General features: G+C 43.8%; 1 protein-coding gene across 5 annotated transcripts in view; it reads left to right on the top strand.

The window, feature by feature from the left end:
- The first annotated feature begins 4,013 nt into the window (after positions 1–4,013).
- zmp:0000001167 (protein phosphatase 1 regulatory subunit 12A) overlaps positions 4,014–18,383 on the top strand; it is a 65,880-nt gene continuing 51,510 nt past the window's right edge. For all 5 annotated transcript variants that reach the window (XM_031801209.1, XM_031801213.1, XM_031801210.1 and 2 more), the window contains exon 1: positions 4,014–4,409. In XM_031801209.1, the coding sequence (XP_031657069.1) occupies positions 4,134–4,409 (276 nt within the window). In that variant the 5' untranslated portion in view covers positions 4,014–4,133. The remainder of the gene's footprint in view (positions 4,410–18,383) is intronic.

Below are 18,383 nucleotides of genomic sequence, written 5' to 3'. Positions count from 1 at the left end.
TAGTGGTTAGAGGAGGCAGGTAGCCTAGTGGTTAGAGGAGGCAGGTAGACTAGTGGTTAGAGCAGGTAGCCTAGTGGTTAGAGAGGCAGGTAGACTAGTGGTTAGAGAGGCAGGTAGCCTAGTGGTTAGAGCAGGTAGCCTAGTGGTTAGAGCAGGTAGCCTAGTGGTTAGAGGAGGCAGGTAGCCTAGTGGTTAGAGCAGGCAGGTAGCCTAGTGGTTAGAGCAGGTAGCCTAGTGGTTAGAGCAGGTAGCCTAGTGGTTAGAGGAGGCAGGTAGCCTAGTGGTTAGAGGAGGCAGGTAGCCTAGTGGTTAGAGGAGGCAGGTAGCCTAGTGGTTAGAGGAGGCAGGTAGCCTAGTGGTTAGAGGAGGCACGTAGCCTAGTGGTTAGAGGAGGCAGGTAGCCTAGTGGTTAGAGTGTTGGATTTGTAACCAAAAGGTTGCAAGATCAAATCTCCAAGCTGACAAGGTACAAATCTGTTGTTCTGCCCCTGTTCCTCAGCCATCATTGTAAAAAGGAATTTATTCTTAACTGACTTGCCTAGTTTATATGATCTAAAGTCAATAAGATGACAAAGGAGGGATATCTGTCTTACTTATTTCTATTGAGTCATGATGATGACCACATCACCTGTTTAAGCCCTCTGCCTTTACTTGGAGCTGAAAATAAATGGGCCAGTCACGAAGATGACCCTACTTTGATGTGACTCAAACGGAACGTTCTAGATTAGAACAGGAGTTATGCTTTGATGTGACTCAAACTGAACGTTCTAGATTAGAACAGGAGTTATGTTTTGATGTGACTCAAACTGAACGTTCTAGATTAGAACAGGAGTTATGTTTTGATGTGACTCAAACTGAACGTTCTAGATTAGAACAGGAGTTATGTTTTGATGTGACTCAAACTGAACGTTCTAGATTAGAACAGGAGTAATGTTTTGATGTGACTCAAACTGAACGTTCTAGATTAGAACAGGAGTTATGTTTTGTGATTATATTGCATTACTTCTATGGCCAGTTTCCCAGACACAGATTCATTTTTCCCGGAACTTAATATATATATATATTTTTAAGTATTTCAATTGAGATTAGTTAGTCCAGAACTCACGTTACATTACTAAATCTAACTGAGGAACCAACCCGACTGTTCCTACTATTGCTAAATTAAAATAAATTAAATATATATATATATATTCTTCAAATCAAATTTAATTTATATAGCCCTTCGTACATCAGCTGATATCTCAAAGTGCTGTACAGAAACCCAGCCTAAAACCCCAAACAGCAAGCAATCCTAGCACGGTGGCTAGGAAAAACTCCCTAGAAAGGCCAGAACCTTGGAAGAAACCTAGAGAGGAACCAGGCTGTGGGGTGGCCAGTCCTCTTCTGGCTGTGCCGGGTGGAGATTATAACAGAACATGGCCAAGATGTTTAAATTTTCATAAATGACCAGCATGGTCAAATAATAATAATCACAGTAGTTGTCAAGGGTGCAGCAAGTCAGCACCTCAGGTATAAATGTCAGTTGGCTTTTCATAGCCGATCATTAAGAGTTTCTCTACCACTCCTGCTGTCTCTAGAGAGTTGAAAACAGCCGGTCTGGGACAGGTAGCACGTCCTTCTTTCCCGTCTAAACCATTTAAGAGAAACAAACCGTATTTTAAGCTAGAATCGTACAGTGTGACAGGGCCACAGACACAGAAGGGTTGTGCTCATCAGAGGGAATCTTCCTGTTCGTTTATTCAATATTTACAGCAAACCATATCATGTTTGAGAAAAATGCTGAATATAAATAATGTAATGAAAAACAGATGTGTCAATACCACTTTCAGAAGCATGTTAAGTGAAGCAGGCTAATAATTCATGATTCATTTATTAGAGGTGTCTTTTCTGATTATGTAAGCCTAAACAATCAACCATGAACACACACACACACACAGGCTGAACACAGGAACACACACACAGGCTGAACACAGGAACACACACACAGGCTGAACACAGGAACACACACACAGGCTGAACACAGGAACACAGGCTGAACACAGGAACACAGGCTGAACACAGGCTGAACACAGGCTGAACACAGGAACACACACACAGGCTGAACACAGGCTGAACACAGGAACACAGGCTGAACACAGGAACACAGGCTGAACACAGGCTGAACACAGGAACACACACACAGGCTGAACACAGGAACACAGGCTGAACACACAGGCTGAACACAGGAACACACAGGCTGAACACACAGGCTGAACACAGGCTGAACACAGGAACACACAGGCTGAACACACAGGCTGAACACACAGGCTGAACACACAGGCTGAACACAGGCTGAACACAGGCTGAACACACAGGCTGAACACAGGCTGAACACAGGCTGAACACACAGGCTGAACACAGGAACACAGGCTGAACACAGGCTGAACACAGGCTGAACACAGGCTCTACTCAAACACAGAACTGTGTTCAGCAGGGCACACCGATGCAAAACTGTTTCCAAACGAAAACAAACAAGCATGTCTTATTGGACATTTCACTCTGTTTCAGAGTGTTATCTAATGTTCGGTGAACTGAACCAGCAGCACCAACAGACCTGAGAAAAGACCAAGAACATAGTAAGGGGAAAGAGCTCGGTATGACTAATGACTATAAGGGACTCTCTATTAGAGCTCTGTATGACTAATGACTATAAGAGACTCTCTATTAGAGCTCTGTATGACTAATGACTATAAGGGACTCTCTATTAGAGATCTGTATGACTAATGACTATAAGGGACTCTATGCAGTACCTGGCTCTCTGTATGACTAATGACTATAAGGGACTCTCTATTAGAGCTCTGTATGACTAATGACTATAAGGGACTCTCTATTAGAGATCTGTATGACTAATGACTATAAGGGACTCTCTATTAGAGATCTGTATGACTAATGACCATAAGGGACTCTATGCAGTACCTGGCTCTCTGTATGACCAATGACTATTTGGGACTCTATGCAATGCATGTGCCAACCAATGCAGTATTCATTTTGAACCAATTGTACTGTTTCTTTGTGCCACTTTCTATAGGTCAACTTGTTTTGCTAATATTTATTAATAACCTGACAATACCTTGCTATTACAGTATTTAAAAATGTACCACGGACACTTGATTCTGTCTTACCAACAAACAATCAGCATGACTCTGAAATATTCAATGAGATCCACCGGGAATACATGTTAATGATAATACAAAATAAAAGACTTAAATATTAAATAAATATTGAAAATTGACATGTGTTTTGTTGTTAGTTTAGTATGAATGTTGTTTTTCATTTTTTTATTACACACATTGGTCAATACTGAATGGAAATGCCAGTGAATGATATGGATGGTTCACTGCATACAGTATATCCTTTAACTGTAGATGAAATTAAATAAATTATGTGTTCTGGATTTAAAATAAATATAAACGCTTACAATGTTTACTTAATTTTGGATTTTTTGTTGTTGTCTTTAATTACTTTCAATAAAATGTTAATTCAGGTTGGACTTTTGATTTTGTATTTTAAGAAAATATGAATCATGTGTTTGTCATAGGAAATTATATAAAAAGTTTAACTTTCCATGACCTCTCAAATAATATTTTCCAATTATAGGTTCTCAAGGGCCAACTGTTGACGTCCCAGTTCATGTTCTGTGCAGGCTACAGTCTGTTTCTGTTTTGCCTAGGCTAATGTTGAAGCTTTATAATATTTGCATTACACACAGGACAGCTTATCCATGTTGGGGTAAAAGCCTGCGTGGGAGTTCTGCAACGCAATAGTCATACCTGGGGTCTATTCATTACGCAGATTCTATTGCAAAAACGTTTCTTAAACGGAAGCAAACTCAACGAAACGGGAGTGAGCTAAATGAATATGTTCAATAGTAACACGTTTAGCTTTGTTAGCTTCCGTTTGGTTGTTAAACGGTAAACGGTTTCCGTAATGAATACACCTCTGGAGAATGTCCAGTCCTTTCTGAAGTTGGGTTGGTTTCCTACGGTCGTGTTGCTACGGCCAGGGGGCGTAGTCTCTCCGAGAGGAGCTGCTGCTGCTCCACTTTGGCTCTCCCCGCGACATCAACTGACTCTACCCGGGACAGACCGAAGAAGATGGCGGCCACGGACCGTTCCCGGTCTGAAGCTGCAAAGCAGCGACGGCAGGATCAGTTACAGCGATGGCTGGGCTCGGAAACCGATCAGACGGGCCCGGGGACGCGGGACGGGTCGACGGGAACCGGGACGCGGCGGGCCCGGGTTCGGTTCGCTCAGGGAGCCGTGTTTATGGCAGCCTGTTCGGCCGGGGACAGAGAGGAGGTAGCGGCGCTCCTACGACAGGGCGCTGACATCAACCACGCCAATATAGACGGACTGACAGCGCTTCACCAGGTATTTAACTCGTTAGAAAGTAGTTCCATTGTTGCAGGCTGGTGTTTGGGGAACCTAGTGGTAATGGCGGGTTGAAACTAAGTAACGATCTGTGTTGTATCCTACCGCCAAACAAACATGTCCACATAGCTACTGTAACAAAGTAACCCTTTGGTCAAATTAAACATCGACAAGTAACATTAACTCAACTTTTAATCATGCTCAAATCAGTGGTTTGAATGTTTATAAACCTACACAACTTGTTTATCGTGATGTTGGAACATTGTCATGATAATTCCGGTGTGTGTGTGTGTGCGCGCGCGTGCGCGCGCTAAAGTAGATTGGTTCATTGGAACTGTTGCCTTCCAAGTGTGTGTGTTCTCTCTCTCTCGGATGAACTGACACAAGACTGGAAAAGGCGGCTGCTAGTCAGATGACTCCTACCCTGCCATTAGGCTTGTTTACACTGAGCTGCACTGGGGTCGGAACGCAATCATGGTTATATTAAGACGCCACAGAACAGGGATACGAGTAGGAACACTTACCTCATTGCAGGGATAGAATCAGGGCCATGAACGCTTTTCTGCATGCTTCCTATCCAAAAACAGTTCAGAATAGTAGGCGCATATATTATGTCATTGCGACATTTTTATTTTGGAAATGTTTTTTTTTAAGTTCATTTACTGCATTTCTATACAACAACAACAACAAAAATGCTATTTGGAGAGTAGCAAAACATATCCCCAGCCAGTATCACCGTTGAAGGTTCCTTCACCTCAGTCCACATATAAACATATAGTCTATTAGCTATACAATTGTAAAGGGGGGGAAATGATTGACACGTAGCATCAGTGACTGTTCAGTCAGTCGTAATGATGAGAGCTCTTCTTTGTCGACACCCATTCAGCATTGTTCACACCCTCTTTAAGCTTTAGCTCCATCCATCTCTTTAAGGATTTACGTGTGAGGCAACAAAACCCTCCTTCACTCACGCTGCCAAACTTACCCTCGTAAAACGGACTATCCTACCGATCCTTGACTTTGGCGATGTCATTTACAAAATAGCCTCCAATACCCTACTCAGCAAACTGGATGTAGTCTATCACAGTGCCATCCGTTTTCACCAAAGCCCCATATACTACCCACCACTGCGACCTGTATGCTCTCGTTGGCTGGTCCTCGCTACATATTCGTCGCCAAACCCACTGGCTCCAGGTCATCTATAAGTCTTTGCTAGGTAAAGCTCCGCCTTATCTCAGCTCACTGGTCACGATAACAACACCCACCCGTAGCACGCGCTCCAGCAGGTATATCTCACTGGTCACCCCCAAAGCCAACACCTCATTTGGCCGCCTTTCCTTTCAGTTCTCTGCTGCCAATGACTGGAACAAATTGCAAAAATCACTGAAGTTGGAGACTTATATCTCCCTCGCTAACTTTAAGCGTCAGCTGTCAGAGCAGCTAACCGATTGCTGCAGCTGTACACAGCCCATCTGTAAATAGCCCATCCATCCAACTACCTACCTCATCCCATATTTGTTTTGGTTTTTCTTCTCTTTTGCACACCAGTATTTCTACTTGAACATCCGCATCTGCATATCTATCTCGCCAGTGTAAATTGCTAAATTGTAATTACTTCGCTACTATGGCCTATTTATTGTCTTACCTCCTCATGCCGTTTGCACACTCTGTATATAGACGTTCTTTTTTTCCTATTGTGTTATTGACTGTACGCTTGTTTATTCCATGTGTAACTCTGTTGTTGTTGTTTCTGTCGCACTGCTTTACTTTATCTTGGCCAGGTCGCAATTGTAAACGAGAACTTGTTCTCAACTAGCCTAGCATACTAAATAAAGGTGAAATAAACATTTAAAAAATACTATTGTATTTTAGTCAATGCCACTCCGACATAGCTCAATCTAATATTTATATATTATTTCTTAATAGCAATTTGTTTTACTTGTAGGGACAGTGGCATATGCGGTTAATGCATTGAATTGTGGAAATTCCTCTCCGTCCAAGTTGTCAGACTGACATCATTACTGAGAAAAAATAAACAAGTGACGCTTTTAATCAGCATGTTATCTCGGCAGGAGTTTTATTTGAAATGAAAGGTGCTTTAATTGACTCTGGTCAGCCAGTTGACTGCCTGCCCTTTCTTCGATCTCTAGTTGACATGATGGAAGATCCCTCAACTTCTAGTGAATCATTTCTTTTCATTTCAACAACTTTCTTCTTGTGATGCGCAATATTTTTTTTTTTTTTACATCAATCTACTAGAGCTGACTTACTTCATCCTGGTCCTCTGATAGTTTATTTTTACATCAATCTACTAGAGCTGACTTACTTCATCCTGGTCCTCTGCAGCATCTTTCAAGGCCATGATTCTATACATTGGATATTATTTGAATGAGATCTGCCCCCAAGCGAGACCAAATTTGAACCAATCATAGATGTCTATGTTTCACAGGTTAAGACATCAAAGTGCAGTACGTTTAAAAAAAGTAATTTTTGTATTTATTTAACTAGGCAAGTCAGTTAAGAACAAATTCTTATTTTCACTGACGGCCTAGGAACAGTGGGTTAACTGCCTGTTCAGGGGCAGAACGACAGATTTGTATCTAGTCAGCTCGGGGATTTGAACTTGCAACCTTCCGGTTACTAGTCCAACGCTCTAACCACTAGGCTACCCTGCCGCCCCGTTATAGTATACTCGACTCTAGTGTGTGTCTGTGTACTTTACTGAACAATAGTCTACTTTTCTTTTCTGCTGTGCTGAACCCAACTGTGGTTTGTGACTACTATGATTTTTTTTATTGCGTCACCAATTCCGTTAACAATTTTCTGTTACCAAGACTTACTAATTAATACCTTACTACCTTCCTACCTTACTAATACCTTACTACCTTACTAATACCTTACTACCTTACTAATACCTTACTAATACCTTACTACCTTACTAATACCTTACTAATACCTTAATACCTTACTAATACCTTACTACCTTACTAATACCTTACTACCGTACTAATACCTTACTACCTTACTAATACCTTACTCATACCTTAATACCTTACTACCTTACTAATACCTTACTAATACCTTACTACCTTACTAATACCTTACTACCTTACTAATACCTTACTACCTTACTAATACCTTACTACCTTACTAATACCTTACTACCTTACTAATACCTTACTCATACCTTAATACCTTACTACCTTACTAATACCTTACTACCTTACTAATACCTTACTAATACCTTACTCATACCTTAATACCTTACTAATACCTTACTACGTTACTAATACCTTACTACCTTACTAATACCTTAATACCGTACTACCTTACTACTACCTTACTAATACCTTACTACCTTACTAATACCTTACTAATACCTTGCTAAGACCTTACTAATACCATAATACCTTACTACCGTACTACCTTACTAATACCTTACTACCTTACTAATACCTTACTAATACCTTACTACCTTACTAATACCTTACTACCTTACTAATGAATACCTTACTACCTTACTAATTAATACTTGTTACTTCTGTGGAGTTTCTTTTTCCTCCCTCATGAAAATATGTGGGTTTTGTAACAGAATTTCAAGACACAGGACAATGTTTATTTTTATACATTTTATTTTATGATATTTAAAAATAAATGTGGTGATAACGATCTTGTCTCATCGCTGCAACTCCCCATCGGGCTCAGGAGAGGCGAAGGTCGAGTCATGCATCCTCAGAAACATGACCCCCAAGCCGAGTTTCTTACCACCCACTCACTTAACCCGGAAGCCAGCTGCATCAATGTCCCCGAGGAAACAACGTTCATCAAGAGGAGTAAAACAAGGTTGTCCATTATCGCCATATCTATTTATTATGGCCATCGAAATGTTAGCTATTAAATTCATATCCAACAATAATATCAAGGGCCTAGAAATCCAAGGCTTAAAAACAAAGGTGCCATTGTACGCTGATGATTCATGTTTTCTTTTAAATCCACAATTAGAATCCCTCCACAGCCTCAGAGGATCTATATACTTTTTCTAACCTCTCTGGATACAAGCAAATGATGATACAGTTGAAGTCGGAAGTTTATATACACCGTAGCCAAATACATTTAGACTCAGTTTTTCACAATTCCTGACATTTAATCCTAGTAAAAATTCCCTGCCTTAGGTCAGTTAGGATCACCACTTTATTTTAAGAATGTCAGTATTTGGTAGCATTGCCTTTAAATTGTTTAACTTGAGTCAAATGTTTCGGGTAGCCTTCCACAATAAGTTGGGTGAATTTTGGCCCATTCCTCCTGACAGAGCTGGTCAGGTTTGTAGGCCTCCTTGTTCGCACACACTTTTTCAGTTCTGCCTACAAATTTTCTATAGGATTGAGGTCAGGGCTTTGTGATGGCCACTCCAATACCTTGACTTTGTTGTCTGTAAGCCATTTTGCCACAACTTTGGAAGTATGCTTGGGGTCATTGTCCATTTGGAAGACCCATTTGCGACCATGCTTTAACTTCCTGACTGGATGTCTTCTTGCTTCAATAGATCCACATAATTTTCCATCGTCATGATGCCATCTATTTTGTGAAGTGCACCAGTCCCTCCTGTAGCAAAGCACCCCCACAACATGATGCTGCCACCCCTGTGCTACACAGTTGAGATGGTTTTCTTCAGCTTGCAGCCTCCCCCTTTTTCCTCCAAACATAATGATGGTCATTACGGCCAAACAGTTTTATTTTTGTTTCATCAGACCAGAGGACATTTCTCCAAAAACTACGATCTTTGTCCCCATGTGCAGTTGCTAACCATAGTCTGGCTTTTTTATGACGGTTTTGGAGCAGTGGCTTCTTCCTTGCTGAGCAGCCTTTCAGGTTATGTCGATATAGGACTTGTTTTACTGTGGATATAGATACTTTTGTACCTGTTTCCTCCAGCATCTTCACAAGGTCCTTTGCTGTTTTTCTGTGATTGATTTGCACTTTTCGCACCAAAGTACGTTCATCTCTAGGAGACAGAACGCGCCTCCTTCCTGAGCGGTATGACGGCTGCGTGGTCCCATGGTGAAGTTTGAAGGTAGGCCTTGAAATACATCAACAGGTACACCTCCAATTGACTCAAATGGTGTAAATTAGCCCATCAGACGCTTCTAAAGCCATAATTTTCTGGAATTTTCCAAGCTGTTTAGGTTAAAACCTGTTGCGACTCTAGGGGCGGTATTTTCATTTTTGGAAAAAACCTTCCCGTTTTAAACAGGATATTTTGTCAGGACAAGATGCTAGAATATGCATATAATTGACAGCTTAGGATAGAAAACACTCTAACATTTCCAAAACTGTAAAGATATTGTCTGTGAGTATAACAGAACTGATGTTGCTGGCGAAAGCCTGAGAAAAATCCAATCCGGAAGTGCCCCATATTTTGAATGCTCTGCGTTGCATTGAGTCCCTATTGAGCTGTGAATGTGCTATCAACCAGCTTACGCATTCTACGTATTCCCCAAGGTGTCTACAGCATTGTGACTTAGTTTTACGCATTTATGTTGAAGAATAGTCGTAGGCGGCTACATTGCGTTAGTGGTCACCTGATGGCTCCCAGGGTGACTCTCGCGTAAAATACAGAGGTAGCCATTACTCCAATCGGTCCGACTGAAAAACGAATTGTCCCGACGGATATATTATCGAATAGATAGATTTTCGAAAAACACCTTGAGGGTTGATTATAAACAACGTTTGCCATGTTTCTGTTGATATTATGGAGCTAATTTTGAATATTTTTCGCCGTTTTCGTGACTGCAATTTCCGGGCGATTTCTCAGCCAAAAGTGAAGAACAAACGGAGCTATTTCGCCTACAAAAATAATATTTTGGGAAAATATGAACTTTGGCTATCTACCTGGGAGTCTCGTGAGTGAAAACATCCGAAGTTCATCAAAGGTAAACGATTTAATTTGATTGCTTTTCTGATTTGTGACCAGGTTGCCTGCTGCTAGCTGGACATAATGCTATGCTAGGCTATCGATAAACTTACACAAATGCTTGTCTTGCTTTGGCTGTAAAAGCATATTTAGAAAATCTGAGATGACAGGGTGATTAACACAAGGATAAGCTGTGTCTCAATATATTTCACTTGTGATTTTCATGAATAGGAAGATTTATGTCCGTTGTGTTATGCTAATTAGTGTCAGTCGATGATTACGCTCTCGGACCCGGGATGGGGAGTCACAAGCAGTTTTAAAGGCATAGTCAACTTATTGTATGTAAACTTCTGACCTACTGGAATTGTGATACAGTGAATTATAAGTGAAATAATCCCTCTGTAAACAATTGTTGGAAAAATGACTTGTGTCCTGCATAAAGTAGATGTCCTAACCAACTTTCCAAAACTATAGTTTGTTAACAAGAAATTTGTGGAGTGGTTGAAAAACTAGTTTTATACTATTCAACTTAATCCACAAGACAAAAACTGAGCAAATAATACAACAAATATTGTGGTATAATCTTTATGAATTATATCATAAATTTGACTGGTGGAGTTATGTCATACAGGTAACTAAAACATATGTCAATTACAACCAACTTATTGCGGCATTTCTGCAAAAGTGGAAGTGGAAAAAGTAAGGAACTTTTCTGTCAGCTCTGCATTAAAGACCATTAAAGAAAATGTTGATAAATAAAAAAAAGTATACCAGTTTCATTTAAGGACTAAAACATTTACAGCTGTGCCATATAGATTTGCAAAATAGTTGGGAATAGATTTTCCTGTGTACTTTGGATGGTGCCCTCATTGATTTGTGTCCTTGTTTAAAAACATCTGGGCATCTGGATTGACGAAAATCTATCTTTCAAAAAGCGTGTTGATGAGTTAGTTTACAAATTATTATTATTATTTTTTAAATAGTCTTCTATAGGAAAAGGTTCTGTCTTTCATTAAAAAGCTGAAAACAACTAATTCAACATGCATATCGTCTGTGTGACTATGGGGATATCGTCTGTGTGACTATGGGGATATCGTCTGTGTGACTATGGGGATATCGTCTGTGTGACTATGGGGATATCGTCTGTGTGACTATGGGGATATCGGCTGTGTGACTATGGGGATATCGGCTGTGTGACTATGGGGATATCGGCTGTGTGACTATGGGGATATCGGCTGTGTGACTATGGGGATATCGGCTGTGTGACTATGGGGATATCGGCTGTGTGACTATGGGGATATCGGCTGTGTGACTATGGGGATATCGGCTGTGTGACTATGGGGATATCGTCTGTGTGACTACGGGGATATCGTCTGTGTGACTACGGGGATATCGTCTGTGCGACTATGGGGATATCGTCTGTGCGACTATGGGGATATCGTCTGTGCGACTATGGGGATATCGTCTGTGCGACTATGGGGATATCGTCTGTGCGACTATGGGGATATCGTCTGTGCGACTATGGGGATATCGTCTGTGCGACTATGGGGATATCGTCTGTGCGACTATGGGGATATCGTCTGTGCGACTATGGGGATATCGTCTGTGCGACTATGGGGATATCGTCTGTGCGACTATGGGGATATCGTTTTTATTATGGTCGATAGGTTCAGTACACATCACTGCATTCTGTATCAGAATGTGGGCTGGCCCTTCTTAAAGTCTCGTAGATCAATGCATTGCACCCTCCTTGTCAATACAGGCCTCTTGCATAAACTTCCTCCACACCTTACCTCGTTGTTAACCTATAGATGTACGGGCCAGGGAGATGGCTAACTCTGGAGATCCCTAACATCTCTACAGAGTTGTTAACCTATAGATGTACGGGCCAGAGAGATGGCTAACTCTGGAGATCCCTAACATCTCTACAGAGTTGTTAACCTATAGATGTACGGGCCAGAGAGATGGCTAACTCTGGAGATCCCTAACATCTCTACAGAGTTGTTAACCTATAGATGTACGGGCCAGAGAGATGGCTAACTCTGGAGATCCCTAACATCTCTACAGAGTTGTTAACCTATAGATGTACGGGCCAGAGAGATGGCTAACTCTGGAGATCCCTAACATCTCTACAGAGTTGTTAACCTATAGATGTACGGGCCAGAGAGATGGCTAACTCTGGAGATCCCTAACATCTCTACAGAGTTGTTAACCTATAGATGTACGGGCCAGAGAGATGGCTAACTCTGGAGATCCCTAACATCTCTACAGAGTTGTTAACCTATAGATGTACGGGCCAGAGAGATGGCTAACTCTGGAGATCCCTAACATCTCTACAGAGTTGTTAACCTATAGATGTACGGGCCAGAGAGATGGCTAACTCTGGAGATCCCTAACATCTCTACAGAGTTGTTAACCTATAGATGTACGGGCCAGAGAGATGGCTAACTCTGGAGATCCCTAACATCTCTACAGAGTTGGGTGGATCTGCTTTTTGTTTTTTTGCACCTTACGTGTGGAATGATCTCCAATGCACTTTAATATTGGAGGAATGTTTTTTTATGAACGCGTTGGGCCTATGACGACCCCCCCCCCCTCAGTCCAGTGAGAGGATGGGCCTATGACGACCCCCCCCCCTCAGTCCAGTGAGAGGATGGGCCTATGACGACACCCCTCCCCCTCAGTCCAGTGAGAGGATGGGCCTATGACGACCCCCCCCCCTCAGTCCAGTGAGAGGATGGGCCTATGACGACCCCCCCCCCCTCAGTCCAGTGAGAGGATGGGCCTATGACGACCCCCCCCCCTCAGTCCAGTGAGAGGATGGGCCTATGACGACCCCCTCCCCCTCAGTCCAGTGAGAGGATGGGCCTATGACGACCCCCCCCCCTCAGTCCAGTGAGAGGATGGGCCTATGACGACCCCCCCCCCCCTCAGTCCAGTGAGAGGATGGGCCTATGACGACCCCCCCCCCCTCAGTCCAGTGAGAGGATGGGCCTATGACGACCCCCCCCCCCTCAGTCCAGTGAGAGGATGGGCCTATGACGACCCCCCCCCCCTCATTCCAGTGAGAGGATGGGCCTATGACGACCCCACCCCCCTCAGTCCAGTGAGAGGATGGGCCTATGTTGACCCCCCCCCCCCCCCCCCTCAGTCCAGTGAGAGGATGGGCCTATGACGACGCCCCCCCCCCCCTCAGTCCAGTGAGAGGATGGGCCTATGACGACCCCCCCCCCTCAGTCCAGTGAGAGGATGGGCCTGTGACGACCCCCCCCCCCCCTCAGTCCAGTGAGAGGATGGGCCTATGACGACGCCCCCCCCCCCCCCCTCAGTCCAGTGAGAGGATGGGCCTATGACGACCCCCCCCCCCCCTCAGTCCAGTGAGAGGATGGGCCTGTGACGACCCCCCCCCCCTCAGTCCAGTGAGAGGATGGGCCTATGACGACCCCCCCCCCCCCCCCCCCCTCAGTCCAGTGAGAGGATGGGCCTATGACGACCCCCCCCCCCCCCTCAGTCCAGTGAGAGGATGGGCCTGTGACGACCCCCCCCCCCCCCCCCCCCCCCTCAGTCCAGTGAGAGGATGGGCCTGTGACGACCCCCCCCCCCCCAGTCCAGTGAGAGGATGGGCCTGTGTCTAGAAAAAATGGTTGGTAGTCACACATCTCATCTATGCTGGTCTAATGAATATAGAGGAAGACTAAGGTCTGGACATTCACGCTCCTTAAACCATCTACTGAAAACTATCAGTCTGGAGCAATCGCACCATTTTATTTCAAACGTCTTCTGACATTGTTTCTGTATCGGCTATGCTACTTGACCCCCCCCCCCCCCCCCATCCATGACACAATCACTATCATCATGATCAATTATAGTAGAATTCTCTTGTCCTTTCACAGCAATGTGGGTTTACCATCCGAAACCAGACTATTTCATCTCCACTTTCCTGTGGCCTGTTGTTCTAGTGATGAGAACGTGTCTGTGTGAGATGTGAGGTTGCGGTCTTTTGCACGTGTCCTTGCAACTGCTCTCTTCTCTAGATGTACGTACCAAATGGCGCCATGTTCCCTACGTAGTACACTTCTTTTGAAGGGAACAGGGTGTCCGTTGGGAAGCAGACTATACTTCGGTCCGGTCCTGCTGTCACCCAGTGCCATCCATCCCTTTCTCCTTTGTTGCTCACTAGTTGCATGGCAACGATAATTAAATATAGGCCCTCACTCCAAACTTTCCACCCACTTTCCATCTAAAGCCTCTGTCTTCTCTCTCCTCTGCCCCCTCGTTTCCCTCTTCTCTCTCTCCCCCTTCCTCCCCTCTTCTCTCTCTCCCCCTTCCTCCCCTCTTCTCTCTCTCTCCCTTCCTCCCCTCTTCTCTCTCTGCCCCTTCCTCCCCTCTTCTCTCTCTCTCCCTTCCTCCCCTCTTCTCTCTCTCCCCCTTCCTCCCCTCTTCTCTCTCTCCCCCTTCCTCCCCTCTTCTCTCTCTCCCCCTTCCTCCCCTCTTCTCTCTCTCCCCCTTCCTCCCCTCTTCTCTCTCTCTCCCTTCCTCCCCTCTTCTCTCTCTCCCCCTTCCTCCCCTCTTCTCTCTCTCCCCCTTCCTCCCCTCTTCTCTCTCTCTCCCTGAGTCTCCCTCAGTCTCCCCCTTTCCAATCCCGATGGACTTTGGGAATTTCAGATGAAGAAATGGAAAACATTCTCCTTCTAACAGCTGCTGCTGCTGCTCCATTTCCACAATGACCGAGTTACTTGATGACCCAGTGAAGGAACCGTTGAACCACTGGTAGAAAACTATGCACAGCCACATTCACAACAAGGAGAAAGAGACGAGAAATGTCCTCTTGTTCATTCAGCTAGTTGGAGCTAGTTGGCTCGTGGAGGGGAGTAGTAGGGAGTATATAGTGCACTACTTTAGACCAGAGCCCTATAGAACCCTATTCCCTATATAGTGCACTACTTTAGACCAGAGATCTATAGAACCCTATTTCCTATATAGTGCACTACTTTAGACCAGAGCTCTATAGAACCCTATTCCCTATATAGTGCACTACTTTAGACCAGAGTCCTATAGAACCCTATTCCCTATATAGTGCACTACTTTAGACCAGAGCCCTATAGAACCCTATTCCCTATATAGTGCACTACTTTAGACCAGGGCCCTATAGAACCCTATTCCCTATATAGTGCACTACTTTAGACCAGGGCCCTATAGAACCCTATTCCCTATATAGTGCACTACTTTAGACCAGGGCCCTATAGAACCCTATTCCCTATATAGTGCACTACTTTAGACCAGGGCCCTATAGAACCCTATTCCCTATATAGTGCACTACTTTAGACCAGAGCCCTATAGAACCCTATTCCCTATATAGTGCACTACTTTAGACCAGAGATCTATAGAACCCTATTCCCTATATAGTGCACTACTTTAGACCAGAGCTCTATAGAACCCTATTCCCTATATAGTGCACTACTTTAGACCAGAGTCCTATAGAACCCTATTCCCTATATAGTGCACTACTTTAGACCAGAGCCCTATAGAACCCTATTCCCTATATAGTGCACTACTTTAGACCAGGGCCCTATAGAACCCTATTCCCTATATAGTGCACTACTTTAGACCAGGGCCCTATAGAACCCTATTCCCTATATAGTGCACTACTTTAGACCAGGGCCCTATAGAACCCTATTCCCTATATAGTGCACTACTTTAGACCAGGGCCCTATAGAACCCTATTCCCTATATAGTGCACTACTTTAGACCAGAGCCCTATAGAACCCTATTCCCTATATAGTGCACTACTTTAGACCAGAGATCTATAGAACCCTATTCCCTATATAGTGCACTACTTTAGACCAGAGCTCTATAGAACCCTATTCCCTATATAGTGCACTACTTTAGACCAGAGTCCTATAGAACCCTATTCCCTATATAGTGCACTACTTTAGACCAGAGTCCTATAGAACCCTATTCCCTATATAGTGCACTACTTTAGACCAGAGCCCTATAGAACCTTATTCCCTATATAGTGCACTACTTTAGACCAGGGCCCTATAGAACCCTATTCCCTATATAGTGCACTACTTTAGACCAGGGCCCTATAGAACCCTATTCCCTATATAGTGCACTACTTTAGACCAGGGCCCTATAGAACCCTATTCCCTATATAGTGCACTACTTTAGACCAGAGCCCTATAGAACCCTATTCCCTATATAGTGCACTACTTTAGACCAGAGCCCTATAGAACCCCATTCCCTATATAGTACACTACTTTAGACCAGAGCCCTATAGAACCCTATTCCCTATATAGTGCACTACTTTAGACCAGAGCCCTATAGAACCCCATTCCCTATATAGTACACTACTTTAGACCAGAGCCCTATAGAACCCTATTCCCTATATAGTGCACTACTTTAGACCAGAGCCCTATAGAACCCCATTCCCTATATAGTACACTACTTTAGACCAGAGCCCTATAGAACCCTATTCCCTATATAGTGCACTACTTTAGACCAGGGCCCTATAGAACCCTATTCCCTATATAGTACACTACTTTAGACCAGAGCCCTATAGAACCCTATTCCCTATATAGTGCACTACTTTAGACCAGGCCCCTATGGGGAATAGGTACTTGGACTATGTTGCGGTGAGAGGAGTATAGTATTAGCCTGGAGGGGCTCTCCCTGTTCCTCTCTCTCTCGCTACAGTAAATTAGGTTTGACAAAGCTCTGAGTCTATGTACTGTGGTAAGTTGATTTTTATTGTTCCAGTCAACCAACGATCTCACTTTATGAACGAGGAAGTGGACCTAAAATAGCTTTGTAATTGGTTGATTTTTAAAGGAAAGCCTCTTAGAGAATGGCTTATTGACGGTTGGCCTTCCCAGTCCGAGTAAATGGCAGAGCGGGAATCTCAGACTGGAAACTGGAGTAAGTGGTTCAGCGTGAGGTCTGGAGTCATTTATTAGTTCAGCGTGAGGTCTGGAGTAGTTTATTAGTTCAGCCTGAGGTCTGGAGTCATTTATTCGTTCAGCGTGAGGTCTGGAGTAGTTTATTAGTTCAGCCTGAGGTCTGGAGTAGTTTATTAGTTCAGCGTGAGGTCTGGAGTCATTTATTGGTTTAGCGTGAGGTCTGGAGCCATTTATTAGTTCAGCGTGAGGTCTGGAGTCGTTTATTAGTTCAGCGTGAGGTCTGGAGTCATTTATTGGTTTAGCGTGAGGTCTGGAGCCATTTATTAGTTCAGCGTGAGGTCTGGAGTCGTTTATTAGTTCAGCCTGAGGTCTGGAGTCATTTATTAGTTCAGCGTGAGGACTGGAGTCGTTTATTAGTTCAGCGTGAGGTCTGGAGTCATTTATTAGTTCAGCGTGAGGCCTGGAGTCGTTTAGTGGTTCAGCGTAAGGTCTGGAGTAGTTTATTAGTTCAGCCTGAGGTCTGGAGTAGTTTATTAGTTCAGCTTGAGGTCTGGAGTTGTTTATTAGTTCAGCGTGAGGTCTGGAGTAGTTTATTAGTTCAGCCTGAGGTCTGGAATCGTTTATTAGTTCAGCTTGAGGTCTGGAGTAGTTTATTAGTTCAGCCTGAGGTCTGGAGTCGTTTATTAGTTCAGCCTGAGGTCTGGAGTCGTTTATTAGTTCAGCCTGAGGTCTGGAGTCGTTTATTAGTTCAGCCTGAGGTCTGGAGTCGTTTATTAGTTCAGCCTGAGGTCTGGAGTCGTTTATTAGTTCAGCCTGAGGTCTGGAGTCATTTATTAGTTCAGCCTGAGGTCTGGAGTCGTTTATTAGTTCAGCCTGAGGTCTGGAGTCGTTTATTAGTTCAGCCTGAGGTCTGGAGTCGTTTATTATTTCAGCCTGAGGTCTGGAGTCGTTTATTAGTTCAGCGTGAGGTCTGGAGTAGTTTATTAGTCCAGCCTGAGGTCTGGAGTCGTTTATTAGTTCAGCTTGAGGTCTGGAGTAGTTTATTAGTTCAGCCTGAGGTCTGGAGTCGTTTATTAGTTCAGCCTGAGGTCTGGAGTCGTTTATTAGTTCAGCCTGAGGTCTGGAGTCGTTTATTAGTTCAGCCTGAGGTCTGGAGTCCTTTAT

Source organism: Oncorhynchus kisutch, linkage group LG22, assembly GCF_002021735.2.
Source record: "Oncorhynchus kisutch isolate 150728-3 linkage group LG22, Okis_V2, whole genome shotgun sequence".
Taxonomy (NCBI): Eukaryota; Metazoa; Chordata; class Actinopteri; order Salmoniformes; family Salmonidae; genus Oncorhynchus; species Oncorhynchus kisutch.
The sequence above is the reverse complement of the archived record's forward strand: the minus strand, read 5'-3'. Positions and strand labels throughout refer to the sequence as shown.